Below are 21,479 nucleotides of genomic sequence, written 5' to 3' on the forward strand. Positions count from 1 at the left end.
CTTGGTGCTAGCATGCCGGATGAGTTGTATTCACAGTCCAATCTTTGACGGTGATGCGTCCTCTACAGAGTCGTAAAATCACCACTTCAGAGCTTGTAGGGCATCCCATGCGCGGTCAGATAACTGGCGGCCGGTTAAGTGACGCACTACTATACTGGAGTCTGGTGTCCTGGGGTAGCATGTTGCTCTTGAAATCCATGTTCAGGATCTTGATGTATGACATTACAGGGGTGTAGCTGGTCCCCCTTTAGGGGGGGGGGGGGGGGGGGGGGTGTAGCTGGTCCCCCTTTGGGGGAGGGGGGGGGGAGGTGGTCGTGCACGGCCGCATATGTGTAGGATGGCTGGTGGCAGGTCATTCACGGTCATTATGTGCATGCTGAACCTAGGCCAAAAGTTTTAGGGGGGGGGGGGGGGGTGCACGTGTCCCCCGGGCCCCGTGCGGGCTATGCGCCTGCATTACATGATGGGCAAGTATACCCTTTCAAGAAGCCACATTAGCTAATAGCGGTTACACGGCAGACCTCTGTAGCAGAACCAGAACCAGCCATCTAAGCATGAACGGCGACCCTTCAAGCTAACGTCAGTACCAATCAAGACACAATCAAGTCACTAGTAGCTTCAAGCGTTGCATTTTCTCTGAACTATTTTGATTGTAATATCAGACTAGTGGATACCATTAACATCGCACATGTACTCATAAGTCAAGTATTTACGCAGTCGGTGTTAGACAGTAGCAGGAATAGGAGTAAGGTAACGCATGGCTCCCATTCAAGCCTGCCTTGAACCCAGCACAGAGCACACGGCTACAAGACGTCACCTGCGGCCTCGCTCTCCGCACGCAGAGCCTCCATGTCGGCGTCAATACACAGCTGTGTCTGTGATTCCAGGGCCGCAAACCTTGCCTCGCGCTCTGCGCAGCTGTCAAGCTGATCCGTGGCGTTCTCGTCAGCTTCCTCATCGTCCTGCTTGCCAAGGTCTATGTCCCTCCAGCCGTGCGCAGTTGCAAGCTCCCTGGCTAGCTCTGTCAAACACCGCTCGTCATCATGATCGCTATCCGCAAGGCCAGCATCATCAAAGTCAATGACTTCCAAGTCACCCTCATTGAATTGCAACTGGTCAGTCTCGGCATGAGTGCTGGCCGTTGGTGTAACGGAACCATTTGCGTCGATTCCATCGATACCAACTTGGTCTGTTGCAACATTTGTGTCACTCAGCTGGTGACGGAGTTCATTTTGGTGAGATTCACAGATGTGGTCCGCACCATTGGAAGTAGCGGCACTGCATGTTATGGCATGAGCTGTGCTAGGCTGCTCATCGACATAGTCCGGTATCCACACAGCCTTGGAGCCAAGATGAAATCCAACGCTCTCAATCTGCGGTTCCATGTCTGGCTCTCCATCAGGCTCACTCACGGATAGAGCGGTGTCTTGTGCGTCACCCGTGTCGTCGATCAGAAAATTATACAGAGGTCTGTAATTCTCTGTGTTCGACTTGTTCGGCTGTGGCGCTTGGCCATCTTCGAGCAGGGAACAAACACTTACGACCTCACGCTGCAGTACACCAGAATCCGTTTGCTGTCTGCTAGATGCTCTGTCAGCTGGACGGGCTGACGCAGCAGAATGTTGAAATAGCGGAACTGACGACCTCGGAGCACGGTGGCTATGGGAGTGGACTGACACTGGCCTGGATCCTGCTGGTAGGAGATCAAGGGCGTCTGCCTCAGAGCGAGCAAATGTATCTTGCAGATGTGGTGATGCATTGCGTGCTGGTTCTGCCACCGTCCGCACACTTGAGTCGCTTTGCTGGGTATCACTCGACACACTACTATCAAACTGACCAGTGACATCATCACACTGACCAGTGACATCATCAAACTGACCAGTGACATCATCGCTCACTCTACTCGTTGTCCTGCTCAGTGGCTGCTCCGCAGCGAGATCAGACAGAAGCTTGCCCTCCTTGTGTTTCTGAAGCATCAGGCGCTCCGTGTACGACAGCTGGCTTTTGCCGAAATCCAGGTTCAGCTGGGCCGCCGACGGCATGCCAGGCTGGAGATCGTGTGACGATGTGCCAGTTGATACGGGCTCTGGTGGAGCGACCGATGCACTCATTGTACCTGGATGCATCAAATAGAATGACACACCTGTGTGAGGGAATCAACCTCCAGGGTGTGGAAACTTGGGGAAATGGACGCATACTTCCGCACCCTAGGCAAAGATAACAACAGAGTTAATCCTCAGAATTCTTTGTTGCCATCTTCCATAGGTCCGTCAAATAGTAGTAATAGGTTTTTCATTTGACCCGACGAGACCTGCGAGCGTAGTGTGGTCTCGTCGGGTCAAATGAAAAACCTATTACAGTACTATTAATTCTCAGAGTTAGACCACGCACTTTATTTTATAATTATGATGTACAATAAAACCTGCCGGGGGGGGGGGGGGAGGGACTCTGGTAAGGTTACTACTAATGAAGGGGATCGCTCTCATAAAACGACACCCTCAGGCCTGTCCCAGAGGACCACTAGAACAAGGACCAAAGGATATCATTCTTCAGTCACATGACCCTGGATACAGAGCCCACCTGTGTAAGTGACCAGGATCGTGGGTCCCTTGGTCGACTTAGATAGGTTTTAGTACAGCTAGCCACCTACGTGATACTCCATGATGACCAGTCCAGGCCCGTGATCACTGGTAGTTTGCCACACCTGCTGATGCTGTGCTTCGGGGAAATGTTGGGCACCTTCTCAGTCTCACGTTTTCACCCCTTCCAGTCATCGCGGAGAAAAACCAAGTACAATGTACAGTATCGTGATCAAGAGCCAAGAGACTACACTGAGATAAGACAAAGAAAATATTGGTGGCAGTCCCCCTATAATAGTTATGCCGGGGAGCAAAACTGAGTTAAATATTCATAAATTCGAGGGAGATGAAAAGGGAAAAGGAAATCTAAAAATCAATATCATGAAGCAAGCATCGTCCGGGACTTACTTGCTTTCGGTGTGGCCATGTGTCCTTCTCTCCATTCCTGAACAGCGCGTGCAAAACCCTCTGCACTGGCCTCTTCGTCGTACTCTCCCCAAAGTGCACCGCCTCGTTGACTACGCGGTCTTGTGTTGCCGTCCCGATCCAGGGCAGTGCTCGCCGTGTTTGTCACGGTTGCTGTTGTTGTTGTTGTTGTTGTTGTTGTGCTGGTGGCAGTGGGGGTGTCTGCGGGCTCACGACCTTCACGCCACGCTCGAACCGCTTCCTGGAACGACTGCGCCTGTGCTTGCTCGTCATACTTGCCATTAAGTAAGGAGTCAGTGGAGAAATTGGCTGCTTGTTCGCTTGTCCCCACTCCCTCTGCAGTTACTGAACCTTGCTGACTGCTCTGACTGCTTGTTGATGCCCTAGTCTTCTTGCTGAAAACACCAGGGCAAGATGTAGCCTGTTGTCCAGGAAGACAGTGTATTGCAAAACAATAGGGAAACACTTTAAAACAAACTGAAGATTTAAAGTACTACTAACAGCGCTATCACATGATACCCAATTGTATACAGTCAGTGTCAAGTTACATTCGGCTGATCTCCCAATTTCAGAATTTTCTTCCAAGCCAGCCATGTCAAGATAAGCTTTACAGCCTCTTTTCCTCCCCTCCAAACAAACAACCAGTAAACACCATGCTGATGCAGTGCACAATCGAAATCTTCAGACTGGTATTCCAAACAATCAGCCCCTCCCCCCCCCCCCCCAAGTAAGGTAATTCTGCCAGAAAACTCTGGAATTCCAACTCAACCTCTTTTCGGCCATATACCATGATGGTTTCCGAGACATGGCTTCTCAGCGCTCCCTTATGATGAAACCGGGTAAAGCAGGCAGAACAGTACAATTCCTTGCAGTCTAGGCAGTTCTGCAAGAGCACACGACCGTAGAGAATGCAGCACACGTGCACGTGCACACACACACACATGCATTCACATACACACTCATGCATGCACGTACACACGCACGTGCGTACGCACACACGCGCGCGAGCGCATAGCACAATATGCTAGCTGTTCACATTACAATGATCTTGTGTGCTGAAGAACATACGGCCAACTAATCACTCCTGGTTTGTCCATTTCCCCACCATTCAAATGTATACATGTACTAAGTTACAAGTTCTTATTAGGGAGAATCCCAGCCACCCGATCGCCGTGATTCCCTCCGAGCATCCTGGCACTCTTGGTGCACAGGGTCATTAAATATCAGGCACATCACATGTCCTGTGCAATCTCCTGCCTGCTCCGCTCTTAAGTGTCAACACATGTACCTATACCCGTGCGGCATGTGAGAGAGAGAGAGAGAGAGAGAGAGAGAGAGAGAGAGAGATAGATAGAAAGAGATAGATAGATAGATAGATAGATAGATAGATAGATAGATAGATAGAGAGAGAGAGAGAGAGAGAGAGAGAGACAGTCAGAGAGTCAGACAGACAGACAGACAGATAGACAGAGAGAGAGAGAGAGACCGTAAGCACGCTGGGCACACTGACCTGACAAGCTCCTGCTGTCTCACACTGCCCACAGACTGGCCGAGGATCAGCCGTACCCACACCAATACCGGTGCTTGCGGACACGCGCGGCGCTACAGACGGTGAGCAGTGCATTGCTGATGAAACACCCATCTTGACGGTGCCATTCAGTGCTGCAATGTTGTCATGTCGGCCCAACTGAATCTCCTTCAGCTTTTCAGAGAGCGGAGTGTCATTAGAGCGCTGACGTGGCTGTATGGGCTCGTCCTTCAGATACGTGAGTCGAACTTTCTTTGGCTTGGCTGCTGGCTGCTTCTTGGCCTTCACTGGTACGTCCGCTGTACCACTGAGGTCGGTGGTTGCATCTCTCGGAAAACTAGGCAATGTGCCTCGGGGACGCTTTGGCTTGCGAGGATCCAGCGACACGATGTCCGCACCAAAATTCGACAGACTCTCCGCACGAAGCGCATCACGCTCGGCCTTCTCCCTTTCTGACGACAGGTGCTTCTTAAGGAGATCAAGCTTCTGTGCCGCCAGTCTATTCTCTCGCTCAAGGTCTTTGGCAGACGCGGCAGTGTACTGAGATGAGGTGCTGTATGTTGAAGACAACACGTAAACCAAAGACCATCAACACTGTGTGTGTGTGTGTGTGTGTGTGTGTGTGTGTGTGTGTGTGTGTGTGTGTGTGTGCGTGTGTGTGTGTGTGTGATGCGTGTGTTTTGCTGAGTGTGTATGCGTGCGTGTGTGTGCGTGTGTGTGTGTGTGTGTGTGTGACGGGAGAGTGGGACAGCAGTACAGAAGACAACCCTGATGATGTACCGTGGCCGATGACACCTTTGCAAACTGTTTCCAGCACTGACAAAGTCACCATTCAATTGGAGTGTGTGGTAGTCTGAATGAATATTCTCTGTTAACCACGGTGGAGCGAAGAATATAGCCTATAGGTTCTTTCATTCCCTTAATCTTTTTATAATTTTAATACCAATGATATAGGGTATCCAGTACTGGTACAAACCCAGATTAAAACAGCGCAGTGGACGTGAATGCATACTGGGAAAATCTGGAGGTCTACATGATCATGAAAGCTGTCAGTTCCACAACATCATGCACATCATTGTGCTGAGACAGTATTATTATTTATTATTATTAAATTTTGAATAGGGCAGTCCCACATGCCTAGAGTATGCTTGCTGGAGCTGTTGCTAACATTCGATTTACGATTTAGAGAGACTTACCCCTTTCCTCTTTTCATCGTGTTGCTGCTCTTCACAAGCAATGCTACTGCTTGTACAGTGCGTGAACAGCACGACAGCTGGGACAAACGTTTCTTTACAAAGCTGACTGCTGGACACCGTTCGTCGACGCTAGCACCTAGTACCTAGCGCCGTTCGAAACCACGATGCTCACGACAAGGGTACCGCTACAACACTGTCACTACTAGCAACAGAGCCGTGACTACAGACGTGACTACAGACGTAGACCGGGTGGGAAGAAGAAGACGACTCTGCAGTCAATCGGAGACGATTGCTTCAGATTTATTATCATAGCAGGCTGTAGAATACCATGAATACTACTTAGCCGTGTCTACCAAGTACCTACATGATTGTACTACATAGTCATTACAGTGTAGATCTACAGTACTACATTATTTGTACATACACAGAGGGGTTGATACCACCATGCTGAACATATTTTTAGATTTATCGGTATATGGGCATCGGCGAAATGCCTACAACTACTGAGCGTCTACCACTTACCAGGTCTACTACTACTACTACTAGTACTAGTACTAGATCTTACCGTCCTCATGGTCCTAGCCTTGCTTCAAGGATCTTGGCTCTTGCATGCAGGAGGTGTTTTATTTGAAAACATGTCCTTGGTGACACTTCTTGGTTACCGCGACCACCTATCACCATTGCCAAGAGTACATGAAAACCGTTTTCATGTACTCTTGCCATTGCGTGTCAGGTCAGCATGGCAACCAGCCGCGGCGCAGTACCCGTTCAAGCACTGCGTCTTTGTTTACGGACACGTGCACCTTCTTGATCTTCAAAGTCAGTCGATCAAGTCAGGCTAAAAAGAGCTCAAAACCAAAAATCACCAGTTCAAATGTCTGAAAGGGAAAACACAAAGAAGTGAAACTACCAGGCCCGATAAACATCGTGGACATGATAATGATGGAGTACAGCTTTGTCACTGAAGCCTAGGCTAGAGCTCCCAAATGGCCACTGTCGTCGCACGTGGTATTCAGGGTGGGTTGAGGCCGGCGTGGAGGAGATCTGCCCAGGTGCAAATGCAGTATGGAAGATCAACACTTCGGGCCGCCAGCTCCAGCACCGTCAGTACAGGACCTCAGAACGGGCCACGACACTCAGACTTAGCACCCTGGTACAGGTCCTGTTTGTTCGTTCCCGGCGACAGTGAACGAAAGCTGAGAAAGTCAGTAGAATGTGGAGCTGACTTGTGTATTCTGGATCTGGACGATGGCGTTGGACATGACAAAAAGGTATACAATTTAATCTGCAAGTACAAAATTAATCATGGTTGTAGCATGATGAAATCAATCACGACCTTTTCATTGAGTTGCCAAGGACGGGAAACTAAATACATGTAATATACAAGTAAACAAGCGCTAAGCGTTTCGGAGACAGCAGTTACACATAATAATAATAATAATAATTTACACATAAATGTCGACATAATTACCGTAAAGTCGCGGATAAAAGCCGGGCTTATAAGCACATAAGCCGCTTTCTGCATCAGGCTTTAATGCAAACCATGCTTATATGCACCACTGATATTTTGCCAGGCTTCTGTGCGCGACACGCGTAGATCTACCACTGACTACCGGTATGGCGGCAGTTTTACTATGCACCGTCTACATAGTGCATACATTCTTGACCTACCCGATCCGCGCTTGCATAGAAGCCAGGCTTCTATGCGCGACAGGCGTATATGCATTTGACCCGTTTGATTTTCAGGCTTCTATCCGCGATGTGCTTGTATGCAAACCCGGCTTTTATCCGCGACTTTACAGTATAGGAAATTCTTACACTGCAAGCGAGGATCCCTGGTTCGAGTCCTGATGGTGACAGTCAATTTTTTCTTCAGACTTTTCCCGTTTGCGTCTTTCCCTCAAACTAGTCAAGAAATTCTTACAGTGCAATTAGTCCTCCTTGTAGTTATAATATGCAAACGTAATCAATAAAATTCTCACTATGGTAAATTGCACAACTTGTCCGTTTAGCCCGGTTGTGCTGCGAGTACTATCCTCGTCTACTCAGCTAGTGCTACCGTCGGTTACTAACATGGCCTTCTTATGAGGTGAAGACATTGGAAAATTAATTTTAATTTTATAATTGATAATATACAGTGTAAAATCTCTCGGACGGGCAACACAATTGTGCAAATCATCATACAACAGGAGATAGCTCAAAATGTATAAATCAATTCAAGTGCTAGTAAATCAATTGGGAACACGAATAGCAAATAACAGCTAACAGTATACTGCTGGTGATCCATTGCTGGTCAGCACCCCGGTGTGTGCGAGTTGAAGCGATCACTGCGTCTAGTCTTGACAATTTACTCCTCCTGTGCCTTTTTTCCTACCATACATATGGTGTGTCCCTGGACATACGCTTCGGGCATGCGAACGCCAGGTTAAACCACCCCTGCCCCGCCAGGATCTGATCCATCTTGGATCGACATATTCTTGTTCATGTAAGCAAGTCATGCGGTGCCCAGGAATTACCCTGCTTCCCCACAGCAGTGCAATGATCGGTTTGCCAAAGCTAGAATCCGAACAGTACCGGATCATTCTTATTTTCCTGGTTCTTCATGTGTTGGTATCTTTGCTCTTGTCAGGCCATGGCTAGAGAGATGATATGCAACATAGTACCACAATTGGTCTATCCAAGTACAACAAATACGCTGGTTCGCTTGAATGCCACCTCGGCACTGACAAGGGATGGTTTATCTCAGCTGGAGCTCGATGTGGGCATGCTGAGCACCATGAAGACGCTGCCCAGCGCCGTGGGCCTGAGCAAGGCCGACACGGCGCAGGACGTTGAAACGTTCATCACGCTGCTCGACAAGGTAAGCAATGCGGTGATGAACTGTGCTTTTCCTTCTAGCACCGCCATCTCCACGTCAAATAATCTTACTGCAGGTCAGTTGAAACATCTGTGTGTTGTGATATGACGGGCTGATGAGGCTCTAGTATCCCACTTGCTTGGACTTTTTTGGCCAACATCTACATGAGTTTACCGAGTGCTCACGGTCGTCGTGAGTTTCCTTCGGGAATGGACACGATAATTTACTTTTACTTTTCTTCTACTTGCCGTTCTGTGTCCACTTGCCCCCCGGTGTGCTGCAGTACTTGCCACAAGACATTCCTCCGCTGGGTATCTACCTGATGGTTGAGTCACCTCTAGCCATTGTCAAGCTGGAGGATATCTGTAGCGCATTGGTCAACGCGTCCCAGAGCATGCGTTTGAAATCGTTCCTGCCGGGTGGCCTGGCTTTCGGCCACATGGATTACTGCACCGACATGGGTAAGACATAATAACTACATGTACAGTTGTGCTGGGTGAAATCCGACCCGACTTGCAAAACTGGCACTCTGTACCAGTTCTGATTACATCATTGTAATTGTTACTTGTACATGTGCATGTCCAGCCGCATTCGTGTCACTTCCGGGGCGTCAAGGGCCGTGTAAATTGAGGGCTCCAAATGTGCACCCCGGGTCGGATTTCACCAAGCGCAACTGCACTTTGTAAACCGTAAGAAGAAGAAATGTGGAGTACAGTAGATAATAGATATTGGTTATAACGTGCCCTTCTGATTTTTCACATTTTATCACTATAACCGGTATATCACTACAGGCGATTTTCAACTGCGCGCGTCATACATACACATTATACACGTGTGGGTACTCGATCGCGCTAATGTAGCGTACTGATACGTGATGGATGCTACTGCACCTCCAGTCTAGAGTGAAGAGCTTCTTGGCCCAAAGGCATCATCCAGGAAGCACCAGACCACAATACCCTATGACAACACACATGTGGCTCCAAGTCGAGACATCAATGCCTCACACTCGTGTGTTGCTATCACTATAGACGATAATTTTTCTGCACAAAGAGGTGTTTTGAATGGTGATTCTGTATCCTTATAGCCGATTTATTGCTATATACGATATATTGGTTATAATGATAATTTGACTGGCTTTTTCTGGTTTTGCTTTTGATATTTTCATTTTGTATCAATATAGCCGGTTTATCACTATGTCCGATGACTTTATAACCGATATCCACTGTACCTGTACACGTACACATATTCAGATAGGATATCTGCTATGATACACAGGGGAAAGATGAAGATTTTTTTTAAGATACTGTAGACCACCCAGTGTTTGCGTCAATAATTTTTCGCTATCTCTCAGAACCAGCAGCTAATAACGATGGTAAATGTTTGCAGAACACTGTGGCCACACACACACACACACACACACACACACACACACACACACACACACACACACACACACACACACACACACACACACATGCACCCACTGTTGAGGTTTGACTTCACGCTGATTGTTTGCGGTATGCTCTTCTCGTGAAAATAGCGAACATTAATACGTTGCAAACATTTGGCAGTTTTAATTCAATAGTAACATTGTGTGTCTGGTGCCCTTGCTACCGATATCGCAGGCATTGACACTACCGTCTATGACCGCAGCAAGTTTCTCTTCGCTGAGCAGAAGCTGGCCACCGTAGCAAGGGCGTACCGCTTGCAGGCCATGGACTGTGCATATACGCTGGTCAAGGGTGAGTTTGGTGTTGTCTAGCAAGAATGGTTTGCTGCATACTGCCATTACTGGTAGCTAAGCTTGGAAAGATTGAAGTGATACTTGAGTGTGTGATATATGCGTACCGTATGCCAGCGCCTTTAAAGCCATGGTCTTGTATTCGAAACAACGCTGCTTTCCTAGATATTTTAGATGCAAAGTGACTCACCCACTATGCCATGCATGCCATAAAAGTCGAAGTCTTTTTTACAAAACACGCTTCAAATGTCATTTCATTTCAGAAGCCCATGGCTTTATAGCTGAGACTGGCTTTATAGCTGAGACTGGCTTTATAATCGAATATACCGCCATGGCTTTAAAGGTGCGGACATACGGTGTGTACTGAAGTACAACTATAGCACAATAATATTATAGTAGTTTTGTTGTAGCAGCATATGTACTCATTTTAGTACAGTAGAATCGTGCGCCGAAGAATGTGGAGCCTAAAGTTAATAACGCCGGTGTTGGTTTTCTGGCAGGTTTTGGGATACATATGATCCAGTATGAATTGTTTCTAAGAATGTGCTGTAAGAACGCAGCCAGGCTTCTGAAAGATACGGTCAACCTTCGAAACAACGTTCTTGGATGCACAACTCTACTGTACTGTTCATGATGATGATGATGATGATGAAATCAGTGTTGCTGGTCAAGCCGGAGCATCCGGAGCATGAGGAAGAGGCCCAGCGCCTCTTCTCCGCCACTGGAGTTACCATCAAGACCAGCGGCAACCGTCACCTCGGCGGAGCGATTGGCAGTGAGGAGTTCTGCTCTGCCTTCATGGCCAAGAAGGTGGATAAATGGAAGCAGGTTCTGGATTCCCTGACGGGGATGGCTGTCACTCAGCCTCAGGCCGCATACACCGTTTTTACGAAGGGTCTGTCATCCACATGGACATACCACTTGCGTTGCTCACCTTGTTCGGCTGAGATACTGGCCGAGCTTGATGAGAGGATCAATGATTGCCTGATACCTGCCCTTCTGGGGGATGGCGTTCGTCCTGGTAGCCCTGAGAGAGAGCTGATGTCATTTCCAGTGCGTCTTGGTGGTTTGGCCCTCCCTCTGTTGCAGGATAGTGCACCAGCAGAGCTCGCAGCATCCTTGAGCATCACAAAGCCTCTTGTTCAGCTACTGTTGACTGGCACATATGCGAACCCTCCAAGCGTGCCTGGTGATATGGCAAGGAGCGATTTGTCGGATACTGCCCAGTCAGAGGGCTCCGGTGATACAACCCAGGAGGTTGCCGACCGAGTGAGGCTCTCCAATCATGATCCCGTCCGCGATGCTGTTGGGGACACCCGCCAGCTGGCACGCTCGACTCGGACAAGCAAAATGCGGAGCCTATGCAGCCGGCAACAAGACATTAAGGCGGACTTGAGCTCGGAGCAACAATTTCTTGTTGAAATCGCGTCCGAAAAGGGAGTATCGTCATGGTTGACTGTTGCCCCGCGGTGGCAAGATGGAACCATCCTGAAGAAATCCGACTTCCGTGATGCCCTGTGCATCCGCTATGGGCGAAGGTTGAGTGGGCTACCCGATTCATGTGTTTGTGGTGTGCCTCTCAGCCCCGCTCATGCACTTACCTGTGCCACTGGCGGCTATACCATTGCCCGTCACAATGAGGTGCGGGACTTGGTTGCTGGACTACTGAGGGAGGCTGGAGTGGTGGACGTAGAGACGGAGCCCCGGCTATTGCCCTGCAGCAGTGAGCATTTGCCTGGTGGTCGTTCCCTCAACCGATGCGCAGAAGCTCGTCTGGATGTGCGGGCTCGCGGCTTTTGGTCGTGGCAACAGGACGCTTACTTTGATGTGCGGATCACTCATCCCGCAGCGTCTGTGTTGTCTCGATCACAAGCCCTGAGTCAGCTGAAGTCTCACGAGCGAAACAAGAAAAATCAATACGCCAGCCGTGTGGTTAACGTGGAGCGCGGCTCCTTCACGCCACTTGTGTTCTCGACGTACGGCTTTAGTGGCCCAGAAACTACTCAATTCCTGAAATCATTGGCCTCCCTGTTTGTTGAGCGCCATACTGAACTGAAGTACCCACTAGTAATGGGCATACTACGCACCCGTTTGTCTTTCTGCTTGCTGCGATGGGCAGTCACCTGCTTCCGCGGTTGCCGCGGTTCGTACGGCAAGAGGCGACAGCCGAACTCATTTCTGGCCCAGTGCCGCCAGGCGGAGTAGGGTGCTGCCTTTGGCCTCAACTTAATATAATGCTATTTGGTTTTTCCCCTTTTATTACTCTGTGTTCATTGCTTGTTTTTGTATTGATTTACTTCCTTGACTGCTTTTGTGTTTCATCATTTTCCGGTTGGTTTTGTGTTGATTTCCCCTGTTCACTTTACATATTGTAATGATATACATTTGCTTTGCCCGTAAAAGAGGCTTTTCTCATGATGATGATGATGATGATGATGATGATGATGATGATAGGGAAGGCCTCTTTTACGGGCAAAGCAAAGCACAATCATCACCATGCATCAGTACAGTGAGTAGTTAAACCCAACACGAATGAAAAATGTGTGAAATGGAATAAAAACAATATTTGTAAAAATGATGATGATGATGATGATGATGATGATGATGGTAACACACCCGAAGGCAAGCCTGCTGTCGCGTACAGACGTCCTGCGTCAGCTGAAGACCCATGAACAGGCCAAAAAGAGAGAATATTGTGCCCGTGTAAATATTGTAGAGAGAGCATCATTTACACCGTTAGTTTTTTCAACTTCAGGCATGTGTGGGCCAGAGGGGTCTCGTTTTTTGAAAAATTTGGTATCGCTTGTTGTTGAGAAAAATCCTGAGTTACATTATTCTGTAGTCATGGGACAACTTCGATCTGCATTGTCGCTGTGTTTGCTCCGCTGGTGTATTACCTGCATACGTGGTTCGCGGGCATCGTACAAGCGCCAGCGCCACAGCTTTTTAACAAGCTGCCATACCCTTAGAGCACGTTGATGTGTACGGGTGTCTTATGTTTTTTTTTTTTATTTTCCATTATGAGCCGGTCTTCTCCGATTGGTGGCCCCATGCCCCATGCTCATTGTGTTCAACTGCACTTTGCGTTCCTTTTTATATTGAGTTCCAGTGCACTTTGTGTTCATTTTCCTCTCTTTTTCATTCTAATTGAATTTTGATGTATTGCGTTTTTGCTTGCCCGTACAAGAGGCTGTTCAAATGATGATGGTGATAATAATAATGGTTTTGTTCAGTTGTAGTGCACTTGCATGTTGCTCTATGGACACCTTTCTTTTTCTCCAGACCTGGACGGTCTCCGCACGGACTGTCAGCATGCCAAGCAAAGCGGCTTCACAGGCAAGACGTTGATCCATCCTAGCCATGTGTCCGTTGCCAATGAGGTGTTCTCACCGCCAGCTAAACAAGTGGCTTGGGCGCGTGGCCTCCTCGATGCATATGCAAGGCACAACGCTGACGGACAGGTGAGGCACTCCGATAACCCATTTTCGAGTTTGTGCGAAGCATGGCGCCTGAATTATGTGCCTTTGTACAGATGAGTTAACGACTACATTATGTACCTGACTGACTTCCTTGTGTAAGCTCATTTGTACTTTTGATTGTGATGATTGTCCGAGCCCTACGTGGATATGACCGTTCTGTTTTGTATAGAAGTAGGTCTGCCCATTTCAGTGTAGGATCTATTTATCTGTGTGTGTGTGTGTGTGTGTGTGTGTGTGTGTGTGTGTGTGTGTGTGTGTGTGTGTGTGTGCACGTGTTCGTATGTTAAATACAGGCGGTGTTTGTTCATGAAGGTGAGCTGGTAGACGAGCCTATATTTCGCCGCGCTCGCTTGACGCTGGAAGCTGCAGATCGGCACAGCTCCGTTTAGTTCAGCAGAACGGCGGGACCAGCCTGTCAAAACTATTCCCATGCCACGGCAAGACAACAACTGGCCAATGTGATTCAGTCAGTAAAGCAGGGCAGACTTGAATACATGAAAATAATAGGCCTGCAAACACGAATAAATAAAATCTGAATGAATGAATGAAGACTCCCCACACATCCCATGTAGAAAGCAGATTTAGCTTGGCAAGCATCTCAGATACCTAGGCGGGGTTAGTAGGCAATCGCCGAACGCAGGCACACTCATACTTCGTTGTTCAAGAATCAAGATGCTTCCGAGAAGTACCTGTTTTGGCAATACCGGTATGCTATTAGGCGCGGTCCAGGCTGCAGTGATAGATGACAAGCCACACATGCATTTTACTCTAGACCTGTTCGTTTTATATTGGAAATGATACGTCGCCTTGCCTTTTATTGCAGAGGATTCTATCAACCATTTCTCAATCAACCATTGTGATCATGAGTCAATGCGCGACATGCAGTGCTGCCTTCGGCGCTCCAGTACGCAGCTGGTCAGGTCTGCACCGTCCACACGCACTCAATAGGGAGATTTCGCTCTACGTAATTACGTATGAAAATCCGTATGTCATACTCGCCGGGGAGTGAGGGCAACTTTCATACGTAAATCTCTCTACGGATTTCCGTAGGAAAGCTCTTTCCTACGTTGGGTCCTCCGTAGGATTTTTTTTCGCATTTTCCGGATTGTCCATGGCAACGTTCAAGCTGCGCGAAACACAAGGTACACACTCCGTACACCACGTGCAAAATAAAATGGAAAACGTGGTTTCTGTTTCTGGTGTTTGCGGTGGGCGCATGCAGCCAACGCGTTTCCAAAGCAACAACGCATGTTAAGCAGTCTTGGAGAAATCACGTAGAGCGAAAACAACAGCTCTGATTTTTACGCATGAAAATTCCGTGCAGTTCCTACGTAATTCCGTAGAGCGAAACCTCCCTACTAAGAAGCTATGACCGGCCGGGCACCGTACACTACAACAGCAAGTGGATAAACAAGAATGTGCAACTCGCGGACGGGTCGGCCGGACTCGGCCCACTAAATTTTTGTTTGACATTATCTTTTCTACGACGTACACACTGCGAGTCTTTTGGGAAGTTTTGTCTCGTGCACTTGGCTGGGCTTTACAAGGTCGGCGCCCGACATATGCTCTCACACTGCACTGCTCTGCGGCAAAATGACATTTAATTTAAATGTGCATGCTCTGTAGGGCGGCGTCAACAATAATTTCCGCCGTGGGCCGGGGTATCTGCAGATTGTGCAGGAGAGGTGCGGAATTGCACCCTCTCGCTTAGTACTCTTGAAAGCAGTTGAGTTATCTGATTGGTTCATTCCAAGCCATCCGTGATCCATAGTTTTTGGGGTGCACCAACTTCAATTCAGTCTTTTAAAAGTAAGCTTGTTTCCACCGGTCAGGGAAGAGTGGGGTTTGACTTTCTGCAGGGTGCGGATGAACTTGCATGCATGGCGCACAGGTGAAAAAGATCACAGTCGCATGCTCTTGGGGGTTTTGGAATCTTGCACAAAGGGTTGAAGCGAAGACGTCTTCTCTGCAGGGAAATCAAACTTACTTGTGCCAAGAGCTGTACAAAGGCTGTGCGACACCTTTTTTTGTTTTCAGTGGAATTGACTACCCTGTTTCGATGCACAGAATGGGACGGATGCACACCATTGCAAATGTAACAGCGAGGGAAGAGGGGGAGGGGGAAATCATGGGTAAAATACGGACATTTCAAGTTGAGTTGTTCAATGTGCGTTGTACAGTGTGCACACATTATTAGACGTAACCCAGACCCGTGGTGGACAAATCCCCATTTGATCATGTGCACACCAGAGCAAGGGCACATGAGTGACGCATACACACTAGCAGTCCACAGGGTCGTCAAGCTCCGGCATTTGACGATCAGCAGAAACGGCAAAATCACTCGTGTACTCTTGGTACTACAGGACAATTGTAACAGAAATGTCCTGTGAGTGGCTTTGCAAACCAGTGCCAGATATACTCCGAAGGGACTGGCTTTGCAAACCAGTAACAGTAATGCCCTGCTGCGACTGGCTTTGCAAACCACTTCCAAAATGGTGCACACATGCACAAGCACACTGACACACAGAACAGCAAGAAGTCCAGGAGCGTAAGAACAGGTCCGTCCCATCAACAACACAGTGTGCCACGCCACGTTAAAAAAGAAGTATTGCAAATCAAAGTTCTATGAGACGTAAGAAGAGACAGAACAGACCGACTAGACTGTCATCATTGAAAGGTGGGAGGCAAGTCAAGAAATGTTTTTTTATGAGTGGTTTCATGATACAAGAAGATTATTACTAGGACACGAATGATGATAATCTCTCTTGCAAAGTTCCTACTTTTATGCATGTATATCATGATTGGAATGGAAACCGAGGTATGCCATATCAAGTACAGTGACAGCCTTCCAGATTTCAGTAGCAGCATACGCGAAGCATGTTTTTACTCGCATTGACTGGCCACAAGTCTAGCACACACAAGCACGGCCAGGACGACGAATGATCGCAGATAATCAGCACAAAGACAAGTGGACGCACGCGCGCGCGCGCGCGCACACACACACACACAAAGAGACTCACACACGAAGAATCTTCCAGGCACCGGGAGAAGACACAATTCTAAACAAAGACGACCGAGAGGGGAAATGTCTTACACACCCAAGCCATAAGAAACGCAGCATAGTGCCCTAGAGACGGAAACAGCAATCGAGAAAGAACAAAGAACACACCCGCCCGTCAACTTCTAGCTCCCGCATTTAACCACGCCACAGGCATGGAAGGTCCACAACTCGTTTAGCACCAGAGTGTTTGTGTGCCAAGGAGATCACACCACATTAAAAAAAATTAAAGAACATGACCACCTTTGGAGCATGAAGCGCACAATACAGTGTCCAGTCAGAAAGGTACCCGCAATTGAAGCAGCAAGACTCAGAACGGATACTAGTAACAGTCCGCTACATACTCCAAATGGAAAGTCTCTACGTAACAACACAGCAACAAAAAAAGAACGGATACCAGGGGCGTCGGAAGGTATTTTAGGGTTGTACGGTCAGCCACCTGAAGTACAATTTACTCGTGGAGTAAGGGTGTCTCCTCTGGAAGTTTTCGAAATTTAGAGCCCAAAACATTGCCTTTTATCGATTCACAGGGTAGATCTACTGTGTCCGGGACAAATAGTGGTACGGTCAATGCCGTAGTGACCGTAGCGTGTCCAACGCCCCTGGATACACAATCTACTTCTAAGTACTTTGTTTCACCCACAAACATTATTACGACACTAAGCAAACATACCATAGCGGACACAGAAAACTTCAGCGCTTTGGCAATTGCTAAACCGAACATATTTTTTTAAACCTACACAGGTCACCAACAGACCAGCAAGACACTTAGTCCATAACTACACCAGGAGACCGCCAGGAAAATCAGTTTTCCTTGGTATTGGCAATAGGGATAACTAGCACACAGTGCAGTAGTATCATGACATCATCAAGAGCAGTATGACATCATCATCATGAGACCAAGAAAGAATGATGGCTTACAAGCTACTACGCCAGTCGTCGGGCGGACAGCGAGGTGCTGGTGGGACTGACAGCTCCGTGCTCATCTCTTTGCCTTAGTGCCGAGTAATACACGGTTTGGCAGAGTTGGTATCCCTGGGTATGGGTGCCAGCTGACGGTGGAATGAGCAGCTAAACGTGCCAAAAATCAATTGAATTCTAGACATTCCACTACACTAACAGACCAGTAGAGGCTAATCAATAGCATAACAATGTCCTTTCACTTTCCACACAATATCAGCAATGCAGGTGCTACGTTTGACACGGGTCAGAGTAGACATGACGTAAAACACGGAAGAGGAAACAGGAGCGAAAGCATTGCACAATATTCCCAAAGAGGAGCAATGACAGTCAAGCGTAAACTTTCCCTAGCATGTCGCCAACACCATCCGCACATAGGTCATGCAAGCAAGAAATGTCCACACAGCACAGAGCACGAATGACACCATCATTTGCACCCAGAATGAGAGTCGACAGCATTGCCGCTACCGCAGCAGCCACTGTGCCGAGTGACAAAATACGCAAAGTGACAGACACAGTGAATGGCTCAAATACCGAGTCATAGAAAGCTCAACACAGGTCATCCTTTTCAAGTAGGTGAAGTGACGAACAGACCATGTCGACAATATCACAATGAGAGATTTCAGGAGACAAGGCGACTTCGGTGCACGGTAACTCCATCGTCAATGCAAAAGTAAAGAATGCTCACCTACTCGGTACGACCCTGGAAGCCTGTTGCAACCAACACCTTTGGTAGCCTAGATAGATTTATAAACGAACGCAATTTATGTTTTCCATTTCAGAACAGGCAAAGAGAAAGCAACGGTATCATGGAAGATATGGCATAAGCACATGACGAAAGAACGGACGAGTCAGGAAATTCCCCACATATTAGATACGGACTTGAATCTTCGGACATGATGCTCTACCCATTCAGTATCACTCTATCAAGAGCTTTACAGAGAAAATACTTCAGAGGCAGAATGCGAGTGTGCGCCAATACTCACCAACACAGGCGCCAATCTCTTAGGCCTTTGAACCGCAGACAGCACCGGGGCAACACAACAATAATAAACGTAAGCGCTCAAAATGAAGCAAAGAGTGAAATACTAGCAACACGAACATAATGACAAAAGCTACAACCCCCCCCCCCCCCCCCCCACACACACAGAAAAGACACGATACGGAAAGTGACAAATCCCAGGAAACTGATCATTAGACGCCCCCCCCCCCCCCACCAACTTATTGTAAACTAACCATGCCATTCACACCTAACCATTTTTGATAAGTGACAGCCGGCCATACCCATAACAACTTCCTTTCACACACACCCTCCCAGACCTTCCTAAATCGAGGAGTAGGAGCAAAGACTACCACAGTACCAGAGAACTTTGCAGCACCGTGTCAAAGACCCCCCCCCCCCCAACAACAAGAATAAAAACCTGAATCCAGAGCATGTAGACATTTAGACAAAGAACTCAATAACAAAGATCACACCGCAGCAAACGCACATCGCCACAATGTACCCACACACCCTACCTTTACTGAGATGGCTGCTGCTGTGCTGGTTGTTGCTGTTGAGCTGGGTATGAATAGCCCATCTGTCGATAATACTCCGCCCACTGTGCTTGGATATCTGCCGCATTGCCTTGGGCTTGAGACGTAGCAGGCTGGGCCTGGCCAGCTTGCTGTGCAGTGCTGGTGGCTGGCTGCTGCTGAGCACCCTGCTGTGTCGTAGCGGCAGCAGCAGCTGCTGCAGGCTGAGCTGCTTGACCGGCGGCACCAGCTTGCTGCGGCTGTTGCTGATAGTACTGCTGGTAATACTGGGCCCAGGCTTGCTGCTGCGCCTGCATGTCTTGAGGCTGCTGCTGCTGCTGATAACCTTGCTGCTGGCCACCCATCTGATACTGGCCCCACTGCTGCTGCTGTTGTTGCTGCTGCTGGCCATACATACCTTGTTGCTGCATGGGCATCTGACCCTGCATTGGCATCTGTCCTTGCATATGCTGCTGTCCTTGCATATGCATTTGACCACCCATTGGTCCACCACCGCCGCCGCCCATCATATTTTGCTGGCCATAACCACCCTGCTGCTGATTACCACCACCATAGTTGTTGGCACCAGGGGGCATGTCACACTTCTGCCGGATCATATCCTGGGCGTGGGCTATTTGGTCGGGAGAGCCGCGTAGAGTGAACACTTTCTCGTCCGGGCCGCATGGAGCATTGCGATTCAGCTGGATATGACAACCAGTTTCCTGCTGCAGCGCACGGATGGTCTCACCACCACGTCCAATCACAAGACCACATTTCGCCCCGGGAACAGGAAACTCGCACACATCCATCGGACCGCCACCTGCATTGGCTCCAGTGCCACTGCCTCCACCGCCACCTCCCATGCGAGGACCACCGCGTCCTTCACGGCTGTTGCTCTCAGCACGCTCCAGAATGTCTGTAACCATCTGTCTTGCTTGTGGCAGACCATCAGGTGGGCCAGTAAGGACAGCGTTTCGGATAGGTCCTCCATTTTGTTCCTGGCTAAACTGAATGCGCACGCCAGTCTCTGCTTGGATCTTCTTGATGGTCTCACCGCCACGTCCAATGACCATACCGACCATCTCACGGGGGACGGGAATCTCCATGTGTCCACCACCAGCGCCACCAGCACCTGGGTTCGCACCCGCCATAGCATCGCGCTCGGCCATCAGCTCTTCAACGAGACGCCGGGCTTGATCCATAGCCTGAGCATTGCCCTGGATTCGGAGTGGCTTCTGAGGTGCATGCTGATATGGACCATCTTGAACCATTTGCATATGGCAATTGGCTTGTTGCTGCAGCCGTTTGATAGTCTCTCCCCCCTTGCCAATGATGAGGCCAACCTTTGCCTGAGGAATCATTATTTCTATGGCGTCAGCATCTGCTCCTGGCAAACCAGGCATAGGAGGCTGCTGCGGGGCGGGGTTGTCAGGTCCTTGTTCAACCAGCGCTTGGATCATCATCTTAGCGGCTGCAATAGACTCTGGCGTACCAGTAATGGAAATGACACGCTCGCCATCTTGCGGATTGCCAGGCAGAGCAGGAGCACATTGGATACGCGCATTGCTATCTGCCTGCAAACGATTTATTGTTTCTCCACTCTTGCCAATAATGATTCCAACCATACGGTTAGGAACTTTTACTTCTTCTCCGTTTGGCATCATGCCTTGCATGATTTTCGCTGCCCTTGCCTGAGCTTGAGCCTGAGCCGCAGCGAAGTCGAAATTGGCTGCAGCTTCGGCAGTCATTGCACGCTTAGCAGGATTATCAAGACCAGCCATGTCCTCGTTTGGGCGCTTAAAGCCTTGATCAAGGCCTACAGCCTCACCAGCTTCTGGCTGCTGTTGCCTCAGACCTGCCGCAAGCTCCTGCGCCTTTTTCAAGGCCTCCTGAAAGGCGGAGTTGTCCTGAGCTGGTGCACCTTGTCCTTGTTGCAAGTCCAAACCAGACGGCTCAAGATGGGTCTGACTCTCAATAGGAGCTTCGCCGTTTGGTGCAGGGTTCTCCATGGCACTACTAAAATGTCTAAAAGTCAAAGTAATAGTTACAAAGAAGCAGAAGGTCAAGGGCTAGCTAAACCGTGACAATAAAATCCCTCAAAGAAAGGGATAACACAGCTGGCTGAGCAAAACTTTGGTCT

General features: G+C 48.6%; 4 protein-coding genes across 5 annotated transcripts; 2 read left to right on the plus strand and 2 right to left on the minus strand.

The window, feature by feature from the left end:
- Positions 1 to 569: 569 nt before the first annotated feature.
- LOC135808324 (platelet binding protein GspB-like) lies at positions 570 to 6,149 on the minus strand. Of its 2 annotated transcripts, none has more exons than XM_065321496.1 (5): positions 5,730 to 6,149; positions 4,516 to 5,086; positions 3,775 to 3,888; positions 2,988 to 3,426; positions 570 to 2,116 (listed from the first exon to the last, which is right to left on the minus strand). In XM_065321496.1, the coding sequence occupies exons 1-5, from the start codon at positions 5,744 to 5,746 to the stop codon at positions 804 to 806; spliced, it is 2,454 nt and encodes an 817-aa protein (XP_065177568.1). In that variant the 5' UTR covers positions 5,747 to 6,149; the 3' UTR covers positions 570 to 803. The 2 variants fall into 2 exon arrangements, with proteins under 2 accessions (XP_065177568.1, XP_065177569.1); XM_065321497.1 differs by having other exon boundaries at positions 572 to 2,116; positions 3,793 to 3,888; positions 5,730 to 6,148.
- Positions 6,150 to 6,562: 413 nt separating this feature from the next.
- On the plus strand, positions 6,563 to 14,684 carry LOC135808327 (citramalyl-CoA lyase, mitochondrial-like). Its single transcript, XM_065321499.1, has 6 exons — positions 6,563 to 7,000; positions 8,359 to 8,589; positions 8,870 to 9,047; positions 10,212 to 10,328; positions 13,610 to 13,788; positions 14,100 to 14,684. The coding sequence occupies exons 1-6, from the start codon at positions 6,716 to 6,718 to the stop codon at positions 14,193 to 14,195; spliced, it is 1,086 nt and encodes a 361-aa protein (XP_065177571.1). The 5' UTR covers positions 6,563 to 6,715; the 3' UTR covers positions 14,196 to 14,684.
- Positions 10,961 to 12,674, plus strand: LOC135810961 (uncharacterized). The gene has a single exon (XM_065324332.1). The coding sequence runs from the start codon at positions 10,961 to 10,963 to the stop codon at positions 12,530 to 12,532; it is 1,572 nt and encodes a 523-aa protein (XP_065180404.1). The 3' UTR covers positions 12,533 to 12,674.
- Positions 14,685 to 16,345: 1,661 nt separating the features above from the next.
- LOC135808325 (far upstream element-binding protein 1-like) lies at positions 16,346 to 21,469 on the minus strand. The gene is made up of 2 exons (XM_065321498.1): positions 19,343 to 21,469; positions 16,346 to 16,933 (listed from the first exon to the last, which is right to left on the minus strand). The coding sequence occupies exon 1, from the start codon at positions 21,346 to 21,348 to the stop codon at positions 19,345 to 19,347; it is 2,004 nt and encodes a 667-aa protein (XP_065177570.1). The 5' UTR covers positions 21,349 to 21,469; the 3' UTR covers positions 16,346 to 16,933; positions 19,343 to 19,344.
- Positions 21,470 to 21,479: the final 10 nt, after the last annotated feature.

This window comes from Sycon ciliatum, chromosome 2, assembly GCF_964019385.1.
Source record: "Sycon ciliatum chromosome 2, ocSycCili1.1, whole genome shotgun sequence".
Lineage (NCBI taxonomy): Eukaryota > Metazoa > Porifera > Calcarea > Leucosolenida > Sycettidae > Sycon > Sycon ciliatum.

Coding starts and splice junctions, on each gene's coding strand:
- LOC135808324 (XM_065321496.1), bottom strand. Junction 3,889..4,515: donor AGACAGCAGGAGCTTGTCAG/GTCAGTGTGCCC, acceptor GTGCTCTTGCAG/AACTGCCTAGACTGCAAGGA. Junction 2,117..2,987: donor CATGGCCACACCGAAAGCAA/GTAAGTCCCGGA, acceptor TGATGCATCCAG/GTACAATGAGTGCATCGGTC.
- LOC135808327 (XM_065321499.1), top strand. CDS start 6,716: ATGGCCACTGTCGTCGCACGTGGTATTCAGGGTGGGTTGAGGCCGGCG. Junction 9,048..10,211: donor GGATTACTGCACCGACATGG/GTAAGACATAAT, acceptor CCGATATCGCAG/GCATTGACACTACCGTCTAT. Junction 13,789..14,099: donor GGCACAACGCTGACGGACAG/GTGAGGCACTCC, acceptor TGTTAAATACAG/GCGGTGTTTGTTCATGAAGG.
- LOC135810961 (XM_065324332.1), top strand. CDS start 10,961: ATGATGATGATGATGATGAAATCAGTGTTGCTGGTCAAGCCGGAGCAT.
- LOC135808325 (XM_065321498.1), bottom strand. CDS start 21,348: ATGGAGAACCCTGCACCAAACGGCGAAGCTCCTATTGAGAGTCAGACC.